The 24050-nt window shown below is 49.6% G+C and overlaps 2 protein-coding genes across 7 annotated transcripts; one reads left to right on the top strand and one right to left on the bottom strand.

The window, feature by feature from the left end:
• Positions 1 to 2812: 2812 nt before the first annotated feature.
• On the bottom strand, positions 2813 to 12354 carry LOC128806868 (uncharacterized). Of its 6 annotated transcripts, none has more exons than XM_053976705.1 (4): positions 12301 to 12354; positions 11974 to 12216; positions 6139 to 6263; positions 2813 to 5910 (listed from the first exon to the last, which is right to left on the bottom strand). In XM_053976705.1, exons 3-4 carry the CDS (start codon positions 6251 to 6253, stop codon positions 3629 to 3631), a joined length of 2397 nt encoding a protein of 798 aa, XP_053832680.1. In that variant the 5' UTR covers positions 6254 to 6263; positions 11974 to 12216; positions 12301 to 12354; the 3' UTR covers positions 2813 to 3628. The 6 variants fall into 6 exon arrangements, with proteins under 6 accessions (XP_053832680.1, XP_053832681.1, XP_053832678.1 ...); XM_053976706.1 differs by having other exon boundaries at positions 2813 to 5160; XM_053976703.1 differs by having other exon boundaries at positions 2813 to 6263; positions 11974 to 12048; positions 12130 to 12216.
• CD8B (CD8 subunit beta) lies at positions 11997 to 21626 on the top strand. Its single transcript, XM_053976707.1, has 6 exons — positions 11997 to 12064; positions 15525 to 15830; positions 17966 to 18316; positions 20202 to 20291; positions 20916 to 21005; positions 21121 to 21626. Exons 2-6 carry the CDS (start codon positions 15785 to 15787, stop codon positions 21159 to 21161), a joined length of 618 nt encoding a protein of 205 aa, XP_053832682.1. The 5' UTR covers positions 11997 to 12064; positions 15525 to 15784; the 3' UTR covers positions 21162 to 21626.
• Positions 21627 to 24050: the final 2424 nt, after the last annotated feature.

Here is a 24050-nt window from a genome sequence, read left to right as displayed (position 1 = left end):
ATTCTCCTTATTGTGCCTCTCAGTCCTGATGCTCTTCCTTATTCCTTTGCCTAAAGCTCATTTCTTCCATCATGCCCATACATAAAAAACTGTCAGCCAGGTTATATCACTGCCCTTTTATCACTGTCCCCGGGGCTTTCTCACTCCAGGAGGATGATCTGGAGTGACAGTCGCACTTGAGAAGCAAGAAAAATGGTGTTAAGGTGGAAAGCAGCTGGTGCATGAAGGGGTGAAAGTTGGAGGTGGGAAAGAGGGAAGAGAGCGAAGGAAAGACTGGAAAAAGAGCCATGGCCAAGCCTCAAGTCTGAAAAGCAACATTAACACCAGAGAGTGACTGTGGTTCAAATGCTGATGATGGGCTTGAGAGGCAACACTGACAGAGAAATCTGCCCAGCTAGCCTTGCCCAAAGAGGTATGAAATGAACTTGATGGTCTTTAGGGCTTTGCAGACAGAGCCTCCCAAAAAAGCTCCAAGCTTTGTTGAACATTTTTCTGAAAATACAATACTGTAATCTGTTTGTGGATGGGAAATCAAAGTCTGAGCTTTTTCTGAACAGTGTGCTCAAGTAGGGAAAGGCCCAGGTGCAAATTCCTTCTGCATTGGATTGGAGCCCATGTGGGATGTTTGGGTTCAGGGTGGCTGTTAGGTCCTTTCCCCAGGGCTGGCTCTGGAGATGGCCCCATGCAGCCATGGTCAGATATCTCCACACAGCCACTCACCTGTGCTTTGGAGCAGATGGAGACTCTGTGTCTGCCCAAAGGGAGTGAGGACCTGCTGTGGCACCTCTGTGTGACTGCAGGCCACCTTCCAAAACCACCAGGATCCTCTGCTGTAGCAGGAAATGCCCATCACACCAGGTACACAAGAGAAATAACAGAGAAGCTTCTCTGCAGTCTCATGAGATATATCCAGAGATCAGCACTTACCTTGTCTTAAATTATGTGCTTGGTACATTTCTGTCCCTTATGGGCATTTTTTTTAGACTCTTAAGAGGAACCCAGCAGGCCTGAGGTTCCACCAAGGCTTCTTTTTACATCACTTTGTTCAGGTTGAGTCAAAACTGTTTCTCAGTAGCACCTTAACCCCAAATTTTCAGAATTTAATCTGAATTAATGCCATGGAACCAGGTCTGTGGGGCTGGTGACCCACTCACAGCCTGACACAGAGGCAGCCAGGCTAGGCTAGAGATGAACACCACCTCTTTGATCTGCCTAGCTGGAGCTAAATGAAGCCAGAGCATAGTGGATGGATGGGAGCTTCCAAAGGCCACAGCTCATATGAACTGCACAGAGTCTACTCTGCCCCAAAGCAGAGAGGATAGGGACAAACAGACCAGGGAATAAATCCAGTTATATAATGTGTTACTCATTTGACTCAGAAGAGCAGGCAGGTTTGGGTAGAATCTTTTCTGGCATCTACTGAAGCTGCTGGAAGAGCAGACGAATCCTGCAGCCCTGCCCCCAGGCTGCACCCCCGAGTGTGTCACAGCCACAGCAGTGGTGCTGCTACTGTGAAAAACCCTCCTTGGTTTGTGGTGATTAACAAATGGCAGTGAAAGGGGGCAAACTTCATCGTTTTCTAAACTTTATATTTTCTAAACTTTCCCAACCCACGTGCACACATGAGCTGGCGGTGCAGAGGGAGCAGCTGCAGAGGATGCACGTGCAGGGGTCTGTGCTCAGCTCAAACCTGGGTGTGGGTGTAGGAACCCCTTCTCCTATGGCTATCCCATCATCCCAGGGCTAATCCCTGCTGGGCCACACTCACGGTGCACGTGTGGGATTGAAGAGTGGGTAATGGGAATTTTCTGTGCTGTAAGGGGCAAAGGCTTTGTGTAAAAGGGTAATTTTTCACTGGGAAATTAGTTCTCATGAAACATGTGAGGTGTTAGCAAGTAAGAAAGGTGCTTTAACCAAAATAACCATGTGTTTTCTGTGAGGCTTTGTGATGGGGAAACTGAAGGGAGCAGCAAAGCATAGAGGGGGCCAGGTAATGGCCCTCGCCCAGCCAGGTGGGAGGGGTGAAGGGAGAGTTCAACCCCCCATCCCAAGGGTGTATTTGTAGTTCTTGGAGGGAAAAAAATGGATTTCTGTGGGTTTAGGCCATGATTTATTTATTTATATTTTCATGAGCTCAGTTATAATGTATATTTTTAAGGGGAAGAGTCTTTACAAAAGTTTTGAATTTTTTTAAAACACCTATGTTGCAGCAACATGATATTTCTTTGCACTTCTTAGCCTGGTGATTGTGAAAAGTGGGTTTTAAATTAATTTCTCTGTTTTCACTTGGTTTCTGCTGGGTTAAAGGACTTCATCTATTTATTTCAACCTAAACTGCAAAGAGTTTTTTGTCTGTGTAACCCCCCACCCCCTGCCCCATTCTCAGAGAGTGCAGCACCTCTGAGATGAAATTGAACATGGCCTGGAAATGATGTGGTTAATCCAATTCTTGAAATTGCCCATGTTTTAAAATTGTTTGAGACCCCCTATGTGTATTTTGAGGCTCTTTCTGTATTCAGAGGCAGGGGAGAGATGCAGGTGAGGAGGGGCAGAGTGAGAAAGGGGAGTGAGTTTGTGCCTCAGCTTAGAGCCTCATCCTGCAGCCCGAGGCAGAAATCTTTATGTTTGAGTGAATATTCTGCAGACAAAAAAAGCAAGTGGGAGATCTGGGCTTATAAAAGAGGAAAAAAACCCACATTTTTTCCCTTTTAACCAGGATTTCTCTTTCCCAGTGTAGCCAAGGGTACAAGCCTGGGTAGTGAGTGAGAGGCAGGGATTGAACAATCAGCCCATTCTCTAACAGACAGATTTATTGAGTACATGCACAACTAAGAAAAGCAAAGCAAAGCAGTGATGTCCAGGCTCCAAAAACAAGATCTCACCAACCCGCTGGCCAGACGTGCTGGGAGTCTTGGCAACCTGGAGGTGGTGCTGCAAAGGTCCATGTGGATTCAGCTCCTTAAAGTCCATGGTGATTACAAAGTCTTCTGTTCTGCTCATCTTTTACCATCTTTCCAAGTCTTTGAGGCTGTTCACACTCCCACTGTCTTCAATGGGTGCTTTTCCAAGCTCAGGTGTTACATTTCCTTCTCTTTCCTTCCAAAGACAGTGTCCTTGGCTTTCCTTACCCCCATCTCCCTGGCTTAAGGACTCTTAAATCACACAACAGCAGCTTCTTAACATTAGTATTTGGGGATGGGAAGTTCAAAAACAAGATACTTATGCTAACTTTTGCTTCTTTACTATGAGGGTGATCAAACAATGAAACAGGTTTGCCCAGAGAAGTTGTGGAGTCTCCATCCATGGAGATGGTCAAAGCCCAGCTGAACGCAGTCCTGGGCAATCTGCTCTAGGTGACCCTGCTTGAGCAGGTGGGTTCAGACTAAACGAAACCTCTCAAGAGGTCCCTTCCAACCTCAGCCATTCTGTGACTCATGCCATCTGCAGGCTGCTTGGCCTATCCTCCCCTCCTGGATGGCCCTCTGGTAACAGAGAAGGCCATCCCTCTCATCAAGGTCTGGCATGGCGTGTGTCCCCACCGCTCAACGCCTACTGGGTTGCAGCCAACAGCGGAGCCAAAAGATCTTCTTGGTGGCAAACACAGAGGCCAACCCAGTCTTGCCCTTGACTATTTCAGGAGGCTCTTGGCCAGCCCTGCTTCTTTCACCTGGTTGTCAAAGCAGAGCTTCACCTGCCTCATCCGGTAACAAGTGGCTACCATGGCAAAGCACACACAGATTTGCACGAGCAGGATAACTACAATGGGGTGCAGCAGTGCGTTGAAAATGCCAGTGGCCGTGGGGGACCAGCCAAAAAAAACTTCCCACCAGTGGTGTTCTCCCGCCCTCTTAATTCGTTCCATTACCTGTTTTATGACTTTACCATCATGGTGAACCGTTATTAGGATCTTTTTAGCTTCGGCCTTGGCATTTTCTAGCAGCTGCTGCAAATTTGCATGCTCTAACATTTCTTTTACAAGTGATAAATCCATCCCAATGGGGGTCGGGGTTATACTACGATACAAGGTATAGTTTCTGATTAGCAACTGGCTAGTAAACACGGGTGGTTTATACACAAAATCACAGCCTCTAATAGTAGCTACATTGCAAGCACACATATTTGAGTCGCTAAACACGGTCTGGTTATAAGCTTCGTTAATTTGCACGTATTTACACGTCGTTCTGAAGCACACGCAGCCTTTCCCTACGTACACTAACATGGTTTTGTTACTGCTCTGGGGGTTGATCTCAAAGTGGCACACCCCTTCTTTGGTGTCAAAGCACACATCACTCGCCTTAAGGGCATCATCTTCGCATATGAATCCCAGCCCCCTCTCCAAAATGCAGGCTTCCAAATCTACCGTCTCCCACCTCCCATCAGACACCCTGGCCCACATGCGGTGGTCCAGGGGGTAGAGCACAGACCCATTTGTGTTTATCCCCAGGGCCACGATGGGGTAGACCTTTTCAATGCGAGCCTCCGCCACAGTGAGGACGTGGGCAATGACCGCGTTGAGGGCCTGGTCGTGGGTGAAGTTGACGAGCCTCCACCAGGCTTGGAGCTGCCGCTCCTTCTCTGTGGCCGCGTCCCACACGATCTTTCGGATCTCAGTGGGCAGGACGCCGTTGTCACCGTCTCTCAGGATACCTGCAACAACACTCTGCACCCACATCTGGGCCTGGATGCAGCTAAGAGCAAGCGAGACGTTACTTTGTTCCATGCCCAGGGCTCGCAACAGCACCTGATGATCTTTCTCACTTATTTGTTCCCAGGTGGGCAGCACCTCTGACACAAGCCACTGCCCCATCCCAAGGCTGGACAGGGATGAATTCAGGGGCTTGAGGAGGCCCTGCACGCCCAAGGTGACCGTCTCCAGCTTGTTTGCCAAGACTTCAGCATCCATGCTGTTGAGGACTCCCAGGCCAGCAGCTCCTCCTCCCAGCGCTGTGGCCAGCAGGTCCCTCCTGGCCCGGGAGCCCTGGAGGGAGCGGCTGTGGAGCCATGCCAGCCAGCCAGTGTGCAGAGCAGACAGGAAGGGGGCACAGTGTGGTCTGACAGAGGAAATATTAACAGTGGAGAGAGACAGCACCACCTTCTTTAGTGACCGGACAGGCCCTGTCAGCAGCTCCTGGATGTGATTTTTCTTCACTACATAAGGACCTATTTTGGAAACAAAAGGGGGCAAGACAGCAGTGATGGCAAATTCTTTTTTAAATCCTTCAGGGCCTCCTATCCACCACTTTCCTCCAAGTTTGGGAGACATTTCTACGCTCAGGTTTCCTTGACACCACACCTGGAGGGTTATGATCAGGTGTGGGCAGCGTCCATAATCCTGATTATACCATGAAGTGTCCACATCTAATTCAGATCTATCAAGTGTTTTGGTCTCACAGAGGCAGGTCAGTGGAATGATCCACTTGCGGCCGTTAGGGGCTGTGACAGTCACGGTGGTGCCATTAATCTGCACTGGGTCAGCTACATTTTCTTGGGAGTATTTAATTTCCAGTTTTACCTGGTTGCCAATTTCAACGTAACGGGGTGCATGCCAGGCCAAAAAATGGCACTTTGAGATCTTAATGGCAGCAAAGGAGGGTGCTGTGGTGCTGATCTTAAATTTAAAGGACAGCCCCACGCTGTTGTGTGCCCAAAGGCAAACCACAAAGACTGGCTGGACCAAAGTAAAATTGTACCAGCAGTCCAAGTTCTCCACAGCACAGATTTTGTTCTGATTCTTCTTAGTTTTTATTTCAGTGACAGAGATTTGAGTTACTCTCTGGTGAGTGGATCCGTTAATTACCCTGCACCCCACCTTTATTTGCTGTCCCACCTTTCCCAGCAGCTGTGGAAGTCTGTTTGTGCTGTCCCAGCCCCACTCATTTTCCAAGTACACCTCTGCCCCATGCATAACCACTGTTGACAAATTTAAGCCTTTGTTAGAATTTAATCCCATGATCCCCGTGTGTTTTATGTACGCTTGGGACCAGGGCCAATGAGTCCCAATTTCTGTGTGCCTCCTAAGCCTGTGCTGGGCTGTGGCCTGTGTGTCAAGGTGCCTTTCTAAGTGAGAATGAATGACATTTTTACCAAGATGCTGATGGGTTGGTTGGACACACTGGGTGCTCAGCACTATGCACATACCAGAAAGCAAAGTAAATCCTGCAATCAGAAATTTGAAAGCATTTTCCCCGCAGCACAAACAGGGCTGGTGATGCCACGAAGATCGCCCTTCCCGCTGGTCACAATCGCCTTCCATTTTCCTTTATCTGCAAAACATAAGCAAGGCGGGCTTTCCAGCCCCGTTAGTTTCCCTTCCATGCTTTTAATTGTGAAGAATGGAACCATTTCTCCTGCCTTTTTGCCCCTTTTCTGATTTCTACCTGGTACACAGAGGGGCTGGCCTTGTTCACAACCCTAACAGGCCCCATCCACTGGGGTTCCAGCACCTGGTTCTTCTCCCTAACCCCTCGGTATATCACCAGGTCCCCTGTGTTCCACTCCACGGGGCGCAGTAGCACTCCCAACTGCTTATCCATCTTAGGGATGCTGGTCTCCTGCACTGAGGCGAGTTGATGGTAGGCAGCTGACACCGTTCTCAGCATGTCCTGGACCCACCTGTCCATCAGCACCCGGGGCTGCATTTCATCCGGGGGCTCCCCTCCTTGCCACCAGTGTTCCAGAAACTTCGGGTCTCTTGCAGGAGGAAATTTTGGGGGAGAAAGTGTTTGAGATGCCAGAGACCCCCGCAGTGCCAGCAAGGTCAGTGGGAGCTTATGATCCCAGTCTTTCCTTTGCTGGCTCACAAGCTTCCTCAGTGCTGTCTTCAGTGGTTGGTTGGGCCCCTCTGCTGAGACTGGCTTCTGGAAATGCCCTGTGATGTGGAGCTTTTGCTTGATTCCCAGGGCCTGGCACACCCCTTTTGTGACTTCCCCGATGAAGCGTTGGCCATGATCTGAGTGGATCTCCTTTGGGATGCCCCACTGTGAGAAGATGTGCTCTACCAGGATCTTTGCAGTTGCACTGGCTGAGTTGTTTCGAGCTGGGAATGCTTCCACCCATTTGGTGAAGATATCACTGACCACTAGGCAGTACTTATTGCCTTGGGCTGTTTGGGACAGAGGGCCAATAAACTCCATCTGCAACTTGCTCCATGGCCCAGAAACCCTCTGGTGGCCCAGGATGGCTTTGGCTGTTTTGGCATCAGGATTGTTGGCTGCACATGTCAGGCAGTTGCTGACATACCTCTCCACATCCTCTCTCATTTCGGGCCACCACCCAGCACCCTGCAGCCTCACCATGGTCTTGTCTGTCCCCAGATGCCCCTGGTCATGAGCCAGGGCCACCAGCTCTGTCCGGACCAGCTCAGGCACCACCCAGACCGGGAAATCTGCCCCCTCCCTCCGTGCCAGGATCAGCCCTGAGACATCTTTCCACACCTTGCACCCTTTGTACTCCCTACCCTGCGCTAACTCCCAGAGCCTGGGGTCCTGTGCCTGTAAGCCCACCAGATCCACACTCTCCCAGTGCCTGTTGGGAGCCACCAACACTGGGCCACTCTCTGACATCTTGCTGGCCTTCCACATCTGCCCTTCCTTGGCACCTTGCTTGGCTTTGGCATCTGCCTCCTTGTTCCACTTGGCTTCCTCTGTTCCCTTCTTGTGGGCCTTGACCTTAATGATCTGTGCTGGGCACGCCCTCTGCTCTGCCAGCCTTGCCAGGTACAGCAGCTTTTTGGCATAGGTGACAGGCTTGCCATCAGCAGACTGCATGTCCCTCTCCCTCCAGAGGGGCAGCCACTCCAGCGCCACACGCACCACCCAACCCGAGTCTGAAAATATGGCCAGTGGCTTGTCTGTCGGCGTGTTTTCCAGGGCAGCCATCACGGCCACCAGCTCAGCAGCCTGGATGGAGTGCGGCAGGCACTTCCCCTTCACCACCTCCCCCGTGCCCCTGTTGACAGCGGCATAGCCCGTGTAGGGCACCCCTTCCTCGTGGTAGTTGCACCCATCTACGAACCACACAATGTAGCCTCTCTCCTTGGCTTCCTCCAGGCTGAGGCTGCTCTCAAAGAGGGGTGCCCGTCGTGGCTTGGGGTCAGTAAGGGAGACTTGCGGCTCTTCCCCATCCCTCTCTGCACTGATTACCACCCTGTAGGCACCAGGTGAGAGGTCCCCGGGGGCCTCCTTGCTGGTTAGTGCCAACGCCCAGTTGGCCATCCTGGGGCAGCACAGAGGACCTTCATCCCCTTTTCCCAACAACAGGTACCTCACCGGGGTGCGGGAGGTCCTCAGCAGCACTAGGGCCGACCCCACCAGGTACTCCCAGTGCTGCAGGGCCCAGGTTAAGGTTAAAACCTCCCTCTCGTAGTCACTGAACTGTTGCTCGACCGGCGTCAGGAGACGCGAGGCGTGGGCAACAGGGAGCAGGTTGGCACTGTGTTGCTGGCCCAGGGTGGCCTGCAGCCCCATCCCCGTGCTGGCCAGCTGCAGAACATAGGGTCTGTCCCCTTGAGGATGTGCCAGCATGGGGGCTCGTGCCACACTCTCCTTTAAGGTCTTCACTGCCTCGTCCTGCTCTGGCCCCCATTCCCAAGGGGTGTTTTTTTTCAGGAGGTGACAAAGCGGGGCTGTTTTCTCTGCATAGCCCTCAATGAACTCGCGGTACAACCTCAGGAGGAACAGGAAGGACCTCAGGGTGGTGACATCAGAGGGTGCTGACATCTTCTGTATTAGCTCAACCCTCTGCTTTTCCAGTGAGCGCCCTTCCTCCCCCAGGGTCACCCCCACAAAGGAGACCTCCTTCCAGCACAGCTGGGCCTTTGTGGGGCTGATCCTGAAGCCCGTCTTCTGGACAGCCCCCAGCACCTCTGCCAGCACCTCCAGGTTCTCCTCCTTTGTCCGGGTGTGGATGAGGATATCACCAGCACAGGACAGCACGCTCTCCCGGTGCCTGACCTGCTCCCACATCCTCACCACGCGGGCATGGCAGATGGCAGGGGCACTGTGGAAACCCGGAGGGACTCTGGTGAAAGCAAATTGCCGTCCTCGAATCGTGAAGGCAAACTTGTGCCAGGACTTGGGGTGCAAGGGGACGGCAAATGATGGGCTGGTCAGGCTGAGCACTGAGAACCACTCGGACCCCTGGGAGATGGCTGCCATGATGTTGGGATACCTGACCACCGTGGAGGTCTGCATTGGGGTGACTTGGTTCAGGGTGCTGAAATCAACTGTCAGCTTCCACGTTTTCCCATCGGCTTTCCTCAGGGGCCACACTGGGGCGTTGTTGGTGCTCTGCTGCTCCACCAGCACGCCCTGGTCCAGCAAGGTTTTGACTGTGTCCCACAGGCTGTCCTCAGCCTCAGCTGGGTACCAGGGCTGAGGCTGAGGAGGCGGATCCGGCCCTTTGATTGACACAGCAGCATCAATCTGCCCGCAGTCCAGCTTGCTCCTTGCCCAGACCTGGGGGAACCGCTCTGTGACCCGTCTCACCCGGGGCTCCCACTCAGGGTGGACCAGGATCTCAGGGGCTTTCACTGACATCACCCTGTGGCTTGCCGGGATTACGGGCAAATCAATTTGTGGGCAGTGTAGCAATGCTTGGTTTGCCAGGTCCACCACCACCCCCATCTTTGTCAGTGCAGAGATAGCCAAAATTCCTGGCTTTCCTTTCATTTCTATTTTCCCAAATTTTTCAGACCCTTTGGCAGCCCCAATTTCAAAGGGTATGGGCCCTGTGAACGGCACTGAGGATTTCTGGCCGTTTGGTCCTGTCAGTTCAATAATTTCAGAGGTTTGGAAGATCCCGGCTCTGCCAGGGGACATATTCAGAATTGAATAAGAGGCACCAGTATCAATTAACATCACTTGTCCAAGCACCCCTCCTCCAATAGTTGCATCAACTATCAGGCGCCCCCACAAATCGGTCTTAATCGGTGCCACAAAAAGGGGCGATGCGGGTGCCTGGCAGCCCTATTGCTGAGCCTTAGCCCCCGGGTCAATCAGGTGGGAGCTGCTGGTTTTTTTGGCCTCATGCAAGGCCAGTTTTTGGAAGAGCTCCGAATCCGGCAAGCCATCAATGTCCTCCTGTTTCTCATATTTTATCAAGCGCTTCCTCAGCTCAGCCCGCCAAGGGTTAGACTTCTGAAACCTCAGCCCTTGCTGGTTCTCCTTCCCTAACCCCCCCTTGCTATCAGGATCTTTTCGGTTGTCTCCTTGCATTTTTCTCATCCCTGCATTTTGGAAAGACATGCCCAAGGTTTTCCCTTTCTTCCCCCCCAGCATGTACCCTGGGAATGCCTGCTTTTGCAGCTCAAAATTCTGGTTCAGGATCTGCTCCAGCTCTGACAGAGGCTTTTTGGCTGCATCCCCACCAGCAATCACCCTCAGTGGGGGTGTCAGCCCCACCACCAGTGGCTCCTTGAATTCAGGCCTGTCAAAATCAGGGGGGGAGTCCTTTGAGCCAGGCAGCCCAGCCATCTGGTAGAGCATCTTTTTACGGTTAACATAGGCATCAGGCCTCTCCTCGGGGTTTTGCTTCTCCTGGTGGAAGAGCACTAAGGGGTTGACCTCTGGGAAGAACACCTTCAGCACGGCCAGCTGGACATCCCCAATATCCTGGACATTGCCCATCTGCACATCCCCCGGCAGCGACGCAAAATCATCTGGTTTCATGCTCTTTCTCACAATGTCTATCAGGTCGCTCACAAAGTTGCCACTCTGGCACTTTGGCAGACGCTGGACCCTGGACAGCCAGTTAATTGCTGTCTCCTTTGTCAGTGGCCCCAGCATCTTCCCCACAGTCTTAAGCTGCTCAGGGGTAAACCAGAGCACAGCCCTGTTGGTGTCAATGGGCTGGAGTGGGACATGGCTGACTGGCTCATCGTGGGGGACCTTTTTATCTTTGGAAGCCTCTACCTCCCCTACTTGCAGCTGGCACACCTCCTCCCGCAGAGGAGCATAGGGGGACGGCCTGGTGGGGCTATTAGCACCCCACACATCATCCTCATAATCGTAGTGGGGTGGGTGCAGGTCCAGGGAGTCCTCCCCCTCACCATTCCCGATCGGGGTCCTCTTGCCTTTAATGGCAGCCACAATGCCCCTTGACACCCCCAGCTCTGCCTCCAGCTCCTGGATCTTGGCATGGCACACCTTGTGATCGGGGCCAGTGCCCCGGTCCCGCTGGACGTCCTGCAGGACCGCCCGCACCGCGCTCTGCGCATCGTGGGTCTCCCCAATCCACTTGCCAACCTCCTTTTTCAGCTCCTCCGTTTTCAGCTTCTCATAGCCCAGCTTGCTCTCCAGCCGGGTAATCTCCACCGCGCTGCGCAGAGAGTCCCCGCACAAGCCCTGCACCTCCGCCCGCAGGTTGTCCACCTGGACTTTGAGCTCGTCCTTGGCCTGCTCCAAGGTCTGCACATTCTCAAGAGCCTCCTTCAGCAATTTGGACAACTCCCTGCCTACCATCAGCAAACCCTGCAAAGCCGCTCGCTTCTTACACTTGTTAGTGGGTTTGGGCTTTTTGTTCTCCTCCGACCAGCTCTCCCACTGCTGGCACAGCTGCTGGTACGCATCCGGGCCCTGGAAAGACCCTGGCGACCAAATTGGGGGGAGACACTTCTGGAGCACGAACTGCTCCAGCTTCCAGCTGCTAACGATGTCACTCATCATAGTGAAGGGGACAAGATCTGAGACGGCTCCTTCTCAGGGCAAAACTACCATAACACACCAGCACTGACACCCCTTCAACCCCTCCACAGAGCAAGGCCGCAACCCCGCAACCCTGCAACCCACCCTTCTGAAAAGGCCCCCGGGGGGACACCGAGCCCGGGCACAAGGGAAGGGGAAGGTGGGAACAGGAGGCCGCAGCCGAGCCGGCAGCTGCCGCGAGCCGCCGGCTCCCGGGAGGGAACGGGGAAGGGATATGGGAGCGGGAGAAGCAAGGGAGAGACGGAGTAGGACCCCAATAATAAGATCTCACCAATCCTCGGCTGAATGTTCCAGCAGTCCCAGGAGTTTGGAGATGGTCTCTGCAGAGGTCCAGCAGATCCTGCACCTTTAAGGTAAAGGTGGTCATGAAGTCTCTGCCTGGTGATTTTTATAGCCATGGCAGGTCCTTGTTTGGGGCTGATGACACCTGTGTTTACTTCCTTGGTGGCTTTTCCTCCTCCGTGTACTGCCTTCCCAAGGACACTTTCCTTGTCTTTCCTTATCCTCTTCAACACTGATTAGGGAAGCTGAGATCACACGGCAGCACCTGCACTGCCCCTTATCTGTTTGGGGAGGGCCGGGATTAGGCACGGCTCACTCTAAACTTCTGCTTGCACCAAATGTCCTGAAGAGGGAGAGCTGGAGCCTGTCCTCTGACCGTCCATCCTTCCAAATCCTCCCATGGCCCCCTCACTTACTGCACACCCCATTAGCACCTGGGGTCTGTGAGATCACACATGAAGCTCACACCTGACACCTGTGACAAACACAGTCCCGCCAAACCACCCCCCAAGCACAGATCTGTTTGCCAGGGAGGGAAAAAATGACAGGAAAATTCACACAAATCATCATTTAGATCCATTTTGGCGTCTGGTCTTTAAAAGCAGCATTTTTCCATGCCACAGCCCAGCTCATCATACACTAACATGGACCTTGGGGCTACCCCAGGAGATGTCAGGAGCCTCCACTGTGATATTGCATCAGCTGAATTGCAGTGGTAAATCTGCACCTGCAAAAGCAGATGGACCTCCCAACCTCACCATACAAACCACATCTTAGCTTGGAGCAGTTTAGAAAATTTGACCGACTTGTTTTGGTTTTTTTTTTTCTGCTATTACACTCAGAAAAAGGTACCAATTGTCTCACTCAGTGAAAATGCTATCATTTTCATTACTGCTTTTACCTCTGATGAAATACTCCAGAAGCTAAACTCTCCACTAGAATAAAATAATTTAAAAAAAAAAAAGTAGAAGGGAAAAAAAATGTTCGCGGCTGCTCGAGCCCCAGGAAGTTTCAATCCTGCACCCCTTTACCCCCAGAGCAATCCCCTGTTTCTACGTACTGTAGTACTGGCTTGTGTTGGACTGGCCTGGAGGCTGAGCAGCCTTTCCTGACCCCCAAAATCAATCCTTCTAACCTCAAAAGCACAGAGAGAATTTTTTTTTTCTCTATTTTTGTGGTAGCTGTTTTCTCTAGCCTGGCATTTACAGCCTAGCTGCAATTAACCTCCTCTGCAGCATGAGAGTTTAACAGAGATGAAACCCCAGCCAGGTCCTGCTTCTTGCCTCTAAACCCTGTTCTTCTACACCAATGCTTTGCTCCAGCCCACCAAAACAAACACTTTATTGTAGGAAATTCATAAGAGGGGGAAAAGAAAGAGTAAAAAAAAATGCAGAAAAGCTGGTGAAAGCACCAGTAATTAATCTCAATGTGGTAAGGTGGGCAGGATGCAGGCTGGAAATAAGAGGAGGGGTTGTTTCCTACTTGGATGAGTTCACAGAGCACCTAGCTGGGCTGGGGACAGGGATGGCTGTCTTTAATTTCAGAAAAATAATAAAATTCCACTGGAAATCGTGCAGCTACATAGTACAAATACACCAAAATTCAACTATTCCCCCCCAGCACTGCCCAGCCGTGAGCCAAACACTGGAGCTGCTATTCCTCAGCAAGGTCAACAACAAATCCTGGTTGTGTGAACAGATAAGATCAACTTACACCCTTCTTTCCTCCCGTTTTCTTCCCAGGACAGCAGCCCCAAACAAAGTGGGGATGTTACAAACAGCAGCTGTCCCCTGCACGTTCACACAGTGCTTTGATTTTTGTCAGAGCTTTGCTGCCAGACAAAAGTATCCCTCCTCCAAAATGTTTTCTTGTAGGAGCAACAGCCAGTCCTGAGAACAGCTTGGCCACTGGTAAACAGCTCCACTGCCTATAAACAGCAATTTTTAAAAAATTACATTTAGTCCTTGTTCCAGTACATTATGCTTTTACATTTCATGTATTTCTTTTGCTTTCTCTAAAGCTGCTATAATGTCCTGGGGAGTCATCCCAGTGTCACACCCCCATATCCAAGGTTGTAATGATGGCAAAAGCCACCTCTGGGAAAAATTCTTGTCCTGGCCAGGAAGCCAGAAGTTGCTCCAGGTGACAGCAGCAGTGGGAAAAGAGGGACGCAGCCATTGCAGCAGCTGGGGATTCTGGGCTCTGCTCACAGATTTAGGGATGAACGGAAAATTCACTTGCAGTGGCATTTCTCATAACAGGGACTCTCTGCACCCCCACCTCAAAAAAAAAAAAAAAAAAAAAAAAAAAAAGAAGTGTTTCACCTCATTCTAGGGAGGGCCCAATCTCAAGGTGATGCGAAATAAAAGAGGACAGATGAACAGAAGGTGAGGACAGCAGAGGCAAGTGTTGCTGCAACCCACATCGAGGGCTCAGCTCTGAAAACAAGAGCTTTAAAGCACTGAAATGGGTTTGAAAACACTAAAATTACCTTCTCCTGCCAGGAAAGAGTTAAGGAGCAATTCAGCCCACCCTAAAGTTTAGCAGATGAGCCTTTTGTGGCAAGGGTTTTGCAGCTAGCAGCCCGCTTTGAGCAGGAAATTAATTTAAACAGAAATGGGGAGAGCATGTGTTACAGCAGCACGGAAAAATCTGGTATAAAACAGACCAAAAGCTCACAGAGTACAAGATACAATATTGTTTTTCCTATTCATCTGCCAGCTCAACACTGGGGGAGGTTTCTCAGTGCCCCCATGTGAGATTCCCTTTTCTGGGGAAATGCTGGAGCATGGTAAGGACCACAGGTATCTGCATGAGAGGGACATAAAAGAAAACTGAATCTCACCTGGCAGCCAAGAGGGCAGCAATAAATAAAAATAATAAATAACTTCTATTTTTTTCCCAAACATGAAAATATTGAAATCTGCTGACAACAGTTCATCTCCTTAATTTCACCTCATGTACTTGTATTTGAATCCTAAACCCCAAGTGCTTCAAACCTCTTCCTCACAGACATTTCAAAGTCATTCTGATATTTTATCATTTAAATATTTCTGTCTGTGAGCTGCATGCTGTCACAGCTACCGAAGCAGCACATGCTCTGAGGTGGAAAGCCCCAGCAGAATTTCCTCATTTTTGTGGTTTTTCAGCCACAAATTTGTTTGAGGTTTCTTGCTCTTGATTTCAAAGCTTTCTGTGATGCTTCACATCTCTGCTTTATGTTGGGTTGGTCTGGTGTTCAGCATTTTTCAGAGAAAAACACCTGCTATAAATTCTGCTGAAGAAAACAACTCCATAGATCAAACTGCACCTTTTCTTTGTTTTGAATGCTTTTTTTATTTCAGCAGGGAGAAAACCAGACAAAATTCATGCTTTCCTGCTTCCATCTCTAAGGCCATGGTCCTACATTTGTAATTTTTTGGATAGGATAGAAGTAGATTAAAAGAAGGATGAATAACTGGGTGGTGAAATATGAAGAAATCTGAAGAAATTAAAAATCAGCGAGTTTTCTTGGTTTTGTTTTCCTAAAGGGGATTTAAGGGTACCCTGTGAAGTGCTGGAGAAGGGCATAGGGCTGCTGCCCTGATGCACTCTTGGGTTTGGGGCTCGGCGCAGGAGAAGCTGCCAGGTTGAGGCTCCAGGTGCTGCTGTGGCAGAGGCTCTTTGGCAGCTGCTGGTGAGAGATCTGCACAGAGAGGGGCAAGGACTTCCTGAGATTAAGCCAGCCCTGCCACCAAGAGGTGACAGCAAGTGGAAAGGGGGAGCTGGCACAAAACCCCTCCATCACCGAGTCCGCCACCATGGCCCGGCCATGGCTCCATCTCTGCATCTGCCTCCAGATCCCAGGTAAGAAGGACACATCTCTTAAGGGTTGAGGGCACCTAAAATTCTGCTGGAGCCTCTCCTCCACCACACTCCAGCAGCTGGATGATGGAAGATTAAATATACCATCACAGTATAGATCTACAGGGTATTATTACCTATTTCAAATATTTTTTTTGGATCATGCTATTAATGACATGCTTTAGGTTTTGGTCAGCCCTGAACTGGTCAGAAAGTGGGACCAGTTGGTTGCTGTGGGTCCCTTCCAACTGAAATAGTCTATTCTATTCTATTCTATTCTATTCTATTCTATTCTATTCTATTCTATATTTTATTCATATTTCACTATACAGTGGTAGAGTTTTTACTCCTCAGTGCAGATGGGCTGTAGGAAGCTGCTAATGAAGAGGTTAAAATAGCTTCTCTCTCCACTGCCTGTGTAGCACAAATATGACACACATCCCAAATTTTCTAAATCATCCAAAGACTGACTACATCCCAAGGGCCACAGCTGGAATTGGTGTGTTATAAAACCATTCTGCCTTACAGGTTCTGATATCCTATAGATCTATGAGGTGGGAAACCCACTGAGAAAACCTCAAAAAATGGGAGTTTGCTTTGCCCATGCAAAAGGAAAAGGGGTAATTTTTAAGTTGCTGCAGGCTGGTCTGGGCAAGCACCGTGATTCCCCAGGGTCCCCCTGAATATTCACCAGGAAAGGGAACAGAGAGGTTTTGGGGTTGAAAGTATGACTGAGGATGAGTTTTCTTCTCTGTCTCCATCCCAGCTCACTCCTAGCTTGACCACTGGCACTGAGCTGAGATCTTCCAGAATCTTTTTGTATCTTTTCTGAATTATATAACAGTGTCTCCAGCAGGCCAGGGATAAGTTTTTCATGGAGAATTATGTTTCCCATGCCCAGCAGAGCCAGACCTCAGGTCACTCAAGGAGACCCTGAAGCCCCCATGTGCCATGGCCACACACATTTCATCCCCTAAAAAAACCACACAGGTGTTTTCCAGGACAAAATCTGAGAGAATTACACTCTAAAACCTTTAAAATATGTATTTTAATAATAAGGAGACATTAATGTTGTCACAGAGCCAGAGGATGTGGGGAAATGCTGCAGCTGCTGTGCAACACTGGACTTCTGGCATTGCAATGAGGCTGAAAAAAACTGCTGTAAGCAACTTCAGAATTTTGAGGAAAAAGGAACATTTTAAAGTAAAAAAAAGACAAAAAACATGTATTATTGAGCTTTTTGCACAGCTTTAAAACATGCCTGGGAAAGAGATGGGGGAAGCAGGAGTATCCTTATCTCCAGAGGGCTGTTTTTCACTCGGGCTCAGAGTATCTGCAGCTTTGCAGGACTGTTTGCTGAACAGCAAGGATCACAAGTTACCTGTTATCCTTTCCACAAGGACACATCCTCGCTCTCACAGACACCCCTCACATCTGCCTGGGCCAAACAAGACACAGATAATTTCCACAAAAGCTGCAAAGCCCAAACAGGGCGATGTGACGCCAAACCAAAGCTTTGAACCCCACCACTGCCCCTCACTCCCTCTCCTTCCCCATGTCTCAAAATTCCTTTGAAAAATATTATTGTCTGAAAACTAGTATCAAATTGGCTCATTTTGAGATTATTTGCATATTTTTTGTTGTTTTTTTCTGCCCCTGAAATGCTTATAAGTGTTGTATCAGTTAGAAGAAAAACTTGGCAAATTTGTTGAGAGGTATAAAAAATTTGTTGAAAAAGGGGTAAAATGTCTGAAAAATGAGAAAGGTAAGGAGGGCAGGAGAGGGGCATTCACAGGAGCAGGCAGGGATGCTCTTTCCTGCACATACAGCCCCAAGAACACCCTCAAAACCATCCCTCCATCTCTCTCTCTGTCAGCAGCCTCCTTCCTAGATGAGTGTTTACAGAGAAAAGTCTGCCTGTATAATTTGGCTTGGCCAAAACAATAGCTGGGGAACCCAAAAAGGCCTCTGAGGGAATATGGGAGCATCCTGATAAAAATGCTCCTGTTTCTCACTTGTCACCCCCCTGGTCTGTGTGTCTACATGATTTTATTAAGCCCATAAAGAAAATCTGTATTTTGCACAAAAGAAAAACAAGAAAATTAAAATAATAACTGTATATTTCTCTTTTTCCTTAGGCTTTTATACAACTCTACTTTTAACCCAAACTCCAGGGCATATTCTAACCCAAACTAACAATAAAACTGAGATCCTCTGTGAGCTGGAGCAGGAGCATACCGGGGTGTACTGGTACCGCTGGAGCCAGCAGAGGCAACATTTCGAGTTCTTGGTATTTTCCAACACGCTGGGCAAAACCACATATGGCCCAAATGTGAGGCAGGACAAGTTTAGTGTCCATGAGGCGAGGTCCCACAGCTCCTCCAGCCTGCACATCAGCCACCTGCATCCCTCGGACAGCGGCACCTACTACTGCTCCGTCTCCCAGTCCTCCCAGCTCCTCCTGGGCACTGGGACACAGCTCAGAGTGGGTAAGCAGCACCCTCGGGCTTCCAAAACGTGCCACCAGGAACCTGTGATCAGGTCCCCTGGGAAAGGGGCGATTAGTTTTGGGAGATTCTTCCCAATTTTGAGTTGCAAGGTTTTGGGGCTCTGGATTTTTTTTTCTATGAGACAGAAGAAATCTATAATATATATATATATATATATATGTATATATATATATGCAGAAAATACAGAAAATCGCTAAAATTTAGGGCAGCTTCATGTGATAGTCCTTTTGCCATCAGCAGTTGCTCTGCTATTGGCATGCCTTGAGCACAGCATTGCTCCTAGTGCTCTAGGATTCCCATGGGAAGACCTGGTATTGCCATGCCCTGTTTTTTTCTCATTCCCTGCTGTACTTTGGATGAGAGGCTGAATGTGTGCCCTGCTCAGCTCACAGGTCCTTCCACGCCTTAATTCTTCCTTACCCTCACTCCAAGTGACAAGAGCAGCATCAAGGCCAGAGAGCATCACCCCTCTCATCTCTGGGGTGGATCTGATGGCAGCTTTGAAGACCACCTTTCAAAAAAAAATCCTGAAATGGGATTTATTCCTCAAAGCTCACAACCCACTATCCCTGGGGGGATCCAAACAGAAATAGCAGTTTTCTGCAGGTGTCATGGGAGGAGAGAGGCTTTACAGACATCTGGGTCATACAGAAGCTCTTTTCAGACCATTTTCCTTTTGACCACAGAGCAGTAGTTGATGTAGAAAAACTAATGTATTTGAAGTGGGATTCAGCCTCTATTTTTGCAGACTTTTAGGGAGACAAATAACTTATTTAACTAAGATACAAATAACTTATTTAACTGAAATGCCGCTTCTGTCTCTAAAGCAGACCCCATGTCCCAGTTTTTCTGGGGTTTTTTTTTTGCAAATACATTCTGTACCTTGAACTGGATGAGAAATCCCTTTTGGATTCTTGCAGGCTCAGAGAAAAGCTGGTTTAAGATAAAGGAGAATTGTTTTTTAACAGCTGGGCACATATCTCTGTGCAAAGCATGAAAAACAGGCTTGAAATGCAGCTTGATCAAGGACACCAATTAAAAAGTAAACAGCAGCAGGTGTTCTGGGAAGACTCAGGCTTTGCTGGATATATTCTTTTTTTTTTCCTTTTAGTTCTCAGGATAAAACAAATTGTCTTTAAGTTTCTTTTCCCTAAGTCTATTATAATTTAAGGGAGAAGTTTCCAGATAAATCCCAGAGCCCTGATGTCTCATCTTTTCATGTAAAAGAATGGTTGTTTCTGTAGGAATTTACATCCTGGATAGAAACAGAAAAAAAATAGTTTTCGATCCCAAAATTTTTCAATACCTAAAATTTTGAATAAATATGGTTTGAGCGGTCAGACATGCAGCTATTTAATTACATTACTGGCATATTTTCCTGGCCAACTTTATTCAGAAACGAATGTGTTCCATTTTAATTCAGATACACCATAATAAATCCTACCCTCATTTTATAAGAAAATAAAAAAATCAAATGTTGAGCAATGTTTAGAGCAATGTGAATAAGAAAAAGATCCAGGAATCCCTTAAAACATTCCAGTGCTGCTGAAATCTCCTGCTACCTGATTTTGTGCAATTCTGGTGAGATGATGCTTGGCAGCAAATGTCATTCAAGCAAGTTTGGGGGTTTTTCCCTGCATTAGCCTTCTTTACCTGGTACATTGCTTTATTAACACTTTTTAAAAGCTCTTGGTAACTTCTGTGAGCCCCAAGAGGCTCAGGTCAAGCTCACCCCTCTGAGTGGCACAGCCCTTTGCAGGCTGGGGCTTGCTCAAGACCCAAACTTTCCCCTCTTGCCTGCTCTTGGAGATCTCTCTGCACTCAGTGCCACACTCACCACCCTCTTTTTCTCCTCATCCCCCAGTTGATGCTTTGCCTCCAAAGACCACACAGACACCGGTGTCCAAAAAGCCAGTGCCACGGATAACCAAAGGCAAAGCTGCCAGCAGGGAAGGTATGGCACTGTCTCAGCTCAGGCTGCCTGGGAAAAGGGGTTTGCTGAGCTCTTGGGGTCCTCAGGGCTCAGCTGGAGTTTGTCCTGGGGTGGGGGCCACCACAGTGTCACCCTGCAGGAGTGGGTGTCTGGGTCCAGATGGACCCACTGCTCTGGATAGAGCTGACTTCTGCCTGTAGGAGGGATTCCCTGGGCTATCCACAGCTTTAGGGGGCAGGATGTATTTCAGTTTAGGTTCTCATGACCTCAGAGCCATGTTCCCTGCAATGCCTTTCTTACTGTGAGAGGCACTGAGCACCAGAACAGGTTGCCCAGAGAGGTTGTGGAGTCTCCCTTATCAAAAATATGCAAAAGCCAGCTGGACACAATCCTGTGCCCTGTGCTCTGGGATGACCCTGCTTGAGCAGGAACGCTGGACCAGGTGACCCACTGTGGTCTCTTCCAACTTCACCCGTTCTGTGGTTCTGAGGTGCATCCTTCAAAGGATACCCCAGGGTGATGGTCACATCCTCCACCGCTCCTCTGAGGGCCTGCCTTGCTTTTCTCCCTTCCCCACGCCTCACTCCATCCCCAAAGCTGCTGGGGCAGGGTGGTGCCAGGTGCTGAGTCCTCTCCTGTCTCCAGGTCCCTGCAGTCCCCTGGTCTGGATCCCACTGGCCGCTGGTGTCCTGCTCCTCCTGCTGAGCCTGGTTCTCACCGCCTACCGCCTGTACCGTGAGTACCCTGCCAGCATCCTGAGGGGAGCCAGGCCCTGGGACAGCCCAGGGGGGGATGGAGAGCCAGGAGGGGGTCCTGGGACTGATGGACACTGTCTCATGTCTCTTCCCAGGTCTGCGGCGGAGGCTGTGGCTTCGCATCCACAGGCAGTAAATCCCAGTAAATCCCAGTAAGTCCCAGTAAATCCCACTGCCCCCCCTGCCTCAGACAGGCAGGGAGAAGCCACAGACTTCTCTGCACAAAGCTGAGCACTGTCTGGACATGACCCAGGAAGGACCTGGCAGGGAACAGACGTGGGCTTGTACCACAAAAGAGACATTTCTCTCCTGCATGACTTCAACATTCTCCTGGACACAGCAGCTGGCAAAAGGACCAAGCTGGATTCTGCAGCATCCTGAGCACTTCCCAAAGGACACTGAGCAGGGCAAATGCTACGGCTGGCTCTGCACGGGGGAAAAGGGGCTGGTACCAAAGGGATTCAGATGGACTGGGAAGCTGTGAGCTCCTTGGCTCTCCTCTGTGTTCATCTGTAGGACAGCACAAAGGTGCTTTTTTTGCTCCTGTTAATACTGATTGATAAAAATCTGGTAACCAACACTTTGAGAGCAACCAGCAGGAATGGGGCAGAGGCAACTTGTAAAGACCCTGTGCAGGTTTATTCAATACCAAAAGTGAATATATCACTCAGTTATTTTGTTCTGCAGGCTGCTGTCTTTTGGTCCACACGGTTGTGTGGCAAGCAAGGAGCCATGGCCTCCAACCAAGAAAGAGTTAAAGCAGAAGCTCCAGGGGTGAGCAGATCTGGGAGGGTGTCTTCTCCCACGGGAGACTTAAAACAGCCAGGAGTGGGAGAGGAAAACCAGACAAAGCCATGCACACAAGGCCAAACACTTGGCACAGCCTGAAGGTCAACACCACCTCTGAGAGCAAACAGAGGTCCCCAGGAGCTGGCCCTGAGCCCAGCAGCACAGCATGGCCAGTAGGAACTGCCCTGAGTGATGCCTGGGTGTGCTGAGCCCCAGGTGACACCCCTGTGAGCCCCAAGGGACACCTGTGCCCTGAACCCTGTGTGACATCCCTGCGTGCTGAGCCCCGAGCCATGCCCTCGTGTGCTGAGCTTTGAGTGATGCCAGAAGCAGGGAAGGTCTCCCCAGGGATGGCAACAAGGCTCAGCTGCTGCCCAGGGTACCAAGGCAGAGCTGGGGCTGGAAAATTGGCATCCTGCTGAGCACGGGCAGCGAGCACTCGCTCTCAGGTGCACCCCCAGCCCCACATCTGCTCACACACAGGCACCAGCACTGTGCCAGCTACAGTGAGGGCAAGGGGAAGGTGGTCCAGGGTTGGGGCTAACACAATCTTGGGATGAGCTTGTGGGTGAAAGCATCACAGTGGCAGAGCAGCATCACTCTGGCCTTCCCCTCCCTCCCCTCCCAGCCCCAGGGTGCTGCTGCTTTCCACTTTAATACTGAATTTTCTGTAGAGCTGGGTCTCAGGCCCAGCTGTTGGTGCTTCCCCTAGATGATGCAGTGGATAAATAAAGCTGGCAGTGGCTCATGCTGAGCCAGCTTTCCCAGGCTGTGACACTCATCCAAGCTCTCAGGGCACCCAGCTGATGGCTGTGGGGACACCAGCATGAGACCCCTCCCCAGGTGCAGCAGGGAGGGGACTCTGAGCGTCTCTGCCTCCCATACATCACAATTTATCCTCTCTGAGAGCTCACATTAACTAAAACCATCATTTTCCTGCCCTGCAAGTAGTGAGCAGAGCTTTGCCCCAGAAGCAGATGTTTTTTATGGCACGTACATTTTTCATGACAGCCCATGACATCCCATGTGCAAAGGTTTATTCTTTAAAAAACAGGGGCTTTCCCTCCGCCTGCAGCTGGTTTTGAAATCCCAGTTCCCTTTCTCACACTTCAGGAGCCCTGACCTTGTTGTCCACACTTTGTCCAGCTCTCCCACCTCCCAGCCAGCCCAGGAGAGGACTTCCCATGGCCAAGCAGCAAATACAGGCTGCACAGCCCAATCCTCCTCTCCCACAGGAAGGTGAGCAGCCTCAGGGATAACCCAGCCCAGTCCACTCCTGCTCCTTCTTCTCCACACTTGGGACATCCTCAGAGTGTCTGACCTTGACTGAATCCCCTCCCCAGGACAGCACCATCTTGTCTTGATAGGCTTCAGTCACTTATCCCAGCTCCAGTAACGTGAGCACAAAGGAGAGGGATTTACTCCTTGGCTCTCTGCTCACCCACAGCAAAGAATTTGCTCAATGTCTGAATTCCTCAATTAGTCTTCACTTTTCCATTGTATTTGGAAAAAAAAAAAATAAAAAAAAAAAAAAAGAAAAACCAAAACCCACCCAGACTCTACATCACCTGTGTGCAGTGAAAACAGGAGAGGACATTGACAGCCAAAGATATTGTGTGGCCTGTTGAAACACAGGTTTGGGAAGTTCACCAGTAGAAATGATGAAAAAATAATAGTAATTTCTATAATCATCAATAGAGGGATTTAGACAGTAAAACTGGGAGAGATTTTAGCAGCAGTGAGGTTTGATAGATAAAAAAGATTCCCATTTCACAGACTTTTTTTTTCTTCCCAGAGCATAAATAAGCACAAAACAGAAACACCAATGAAAAGATGCTGAGAAAATTATCCCAGTTCCCTGATATCTGCAGCTTCTCTGCTGAGTGCACAGTGATGATGCCAGCCAAGGATCAGGGATGCCATATTCTGTCGTGGCATGGCATTTCCAACTTGAAAATTAATGGAAAAGTGTTTCTGTGCATCTCTGTAATGGATCCACAGAGAGAAGGAGATACAGGTGACAGCATTGTCTATCACAGTGTCACTTCTGCCACCATGTCCTGGCACATGAGGGTCCCTAATTTATTCCTTGATTCCTTCCAATGATGGATCAGCCTTCTCCTGTCTCCCACTGTCACCAACCTGCCTACAGCAAGGAACAGCCATACCTAGAAGGATTTTATATATATAACCCAAATATCTTGCTTCAAATGTAAACAAACTATTTCCTTTTAAA

This window comes from Vidua macroura, chromosome 4 (assembly GCF_024509145.1).
Source record: "Vidua macroura isolate BioBank_ID:100142 chromosome 4, ASM2450914v1, whole genome shotgun sequence".
NCBI classification, from domain to species: domain Eukaryota; kingdom Metazoa; phylum Chordata; class Aves; order Passeriformes; family Viduidae; genus Vidua; species Vidua macroura.
Note: the sequence above shows the minus strand (reverse complement) of the source record. Positions and strands in the feature narration are given on the sequence as shown.

Excerpts from the sequence above, each read along its gene's own strand:
- LOC128806868 (XM_053976700.1), bottom strand. The coding sequence starts at position 6,253 with ATGGAAGGCGATTGTGACCAGCGGGAAGGGCGATCTTCGTGGCATCAC.
- CD8B (XM_053976707.1), top strand. The coding sequence starts at position 15,785 with ATGGCCCGGCCATGGCTCCATCTCTGCATCTGCCTCCAGATCCCAG. Across the intron at positions 18,317-20,201 it reads TGGGACACAGCTCAGAGTGG|TTGATGCTTTGCCTCCAAAG; the intron begins GTAAGCAGCACC and ends CTCATCCCCCAG. Across the intron at positions 20,292-20,915 it reads CAAAGCTGCCAGCAGGGAAG|GTCCCTGCAGTCCCCTGGTC; the intron begins GTATGGCACTGT and ends TCCTGTCTCCAG.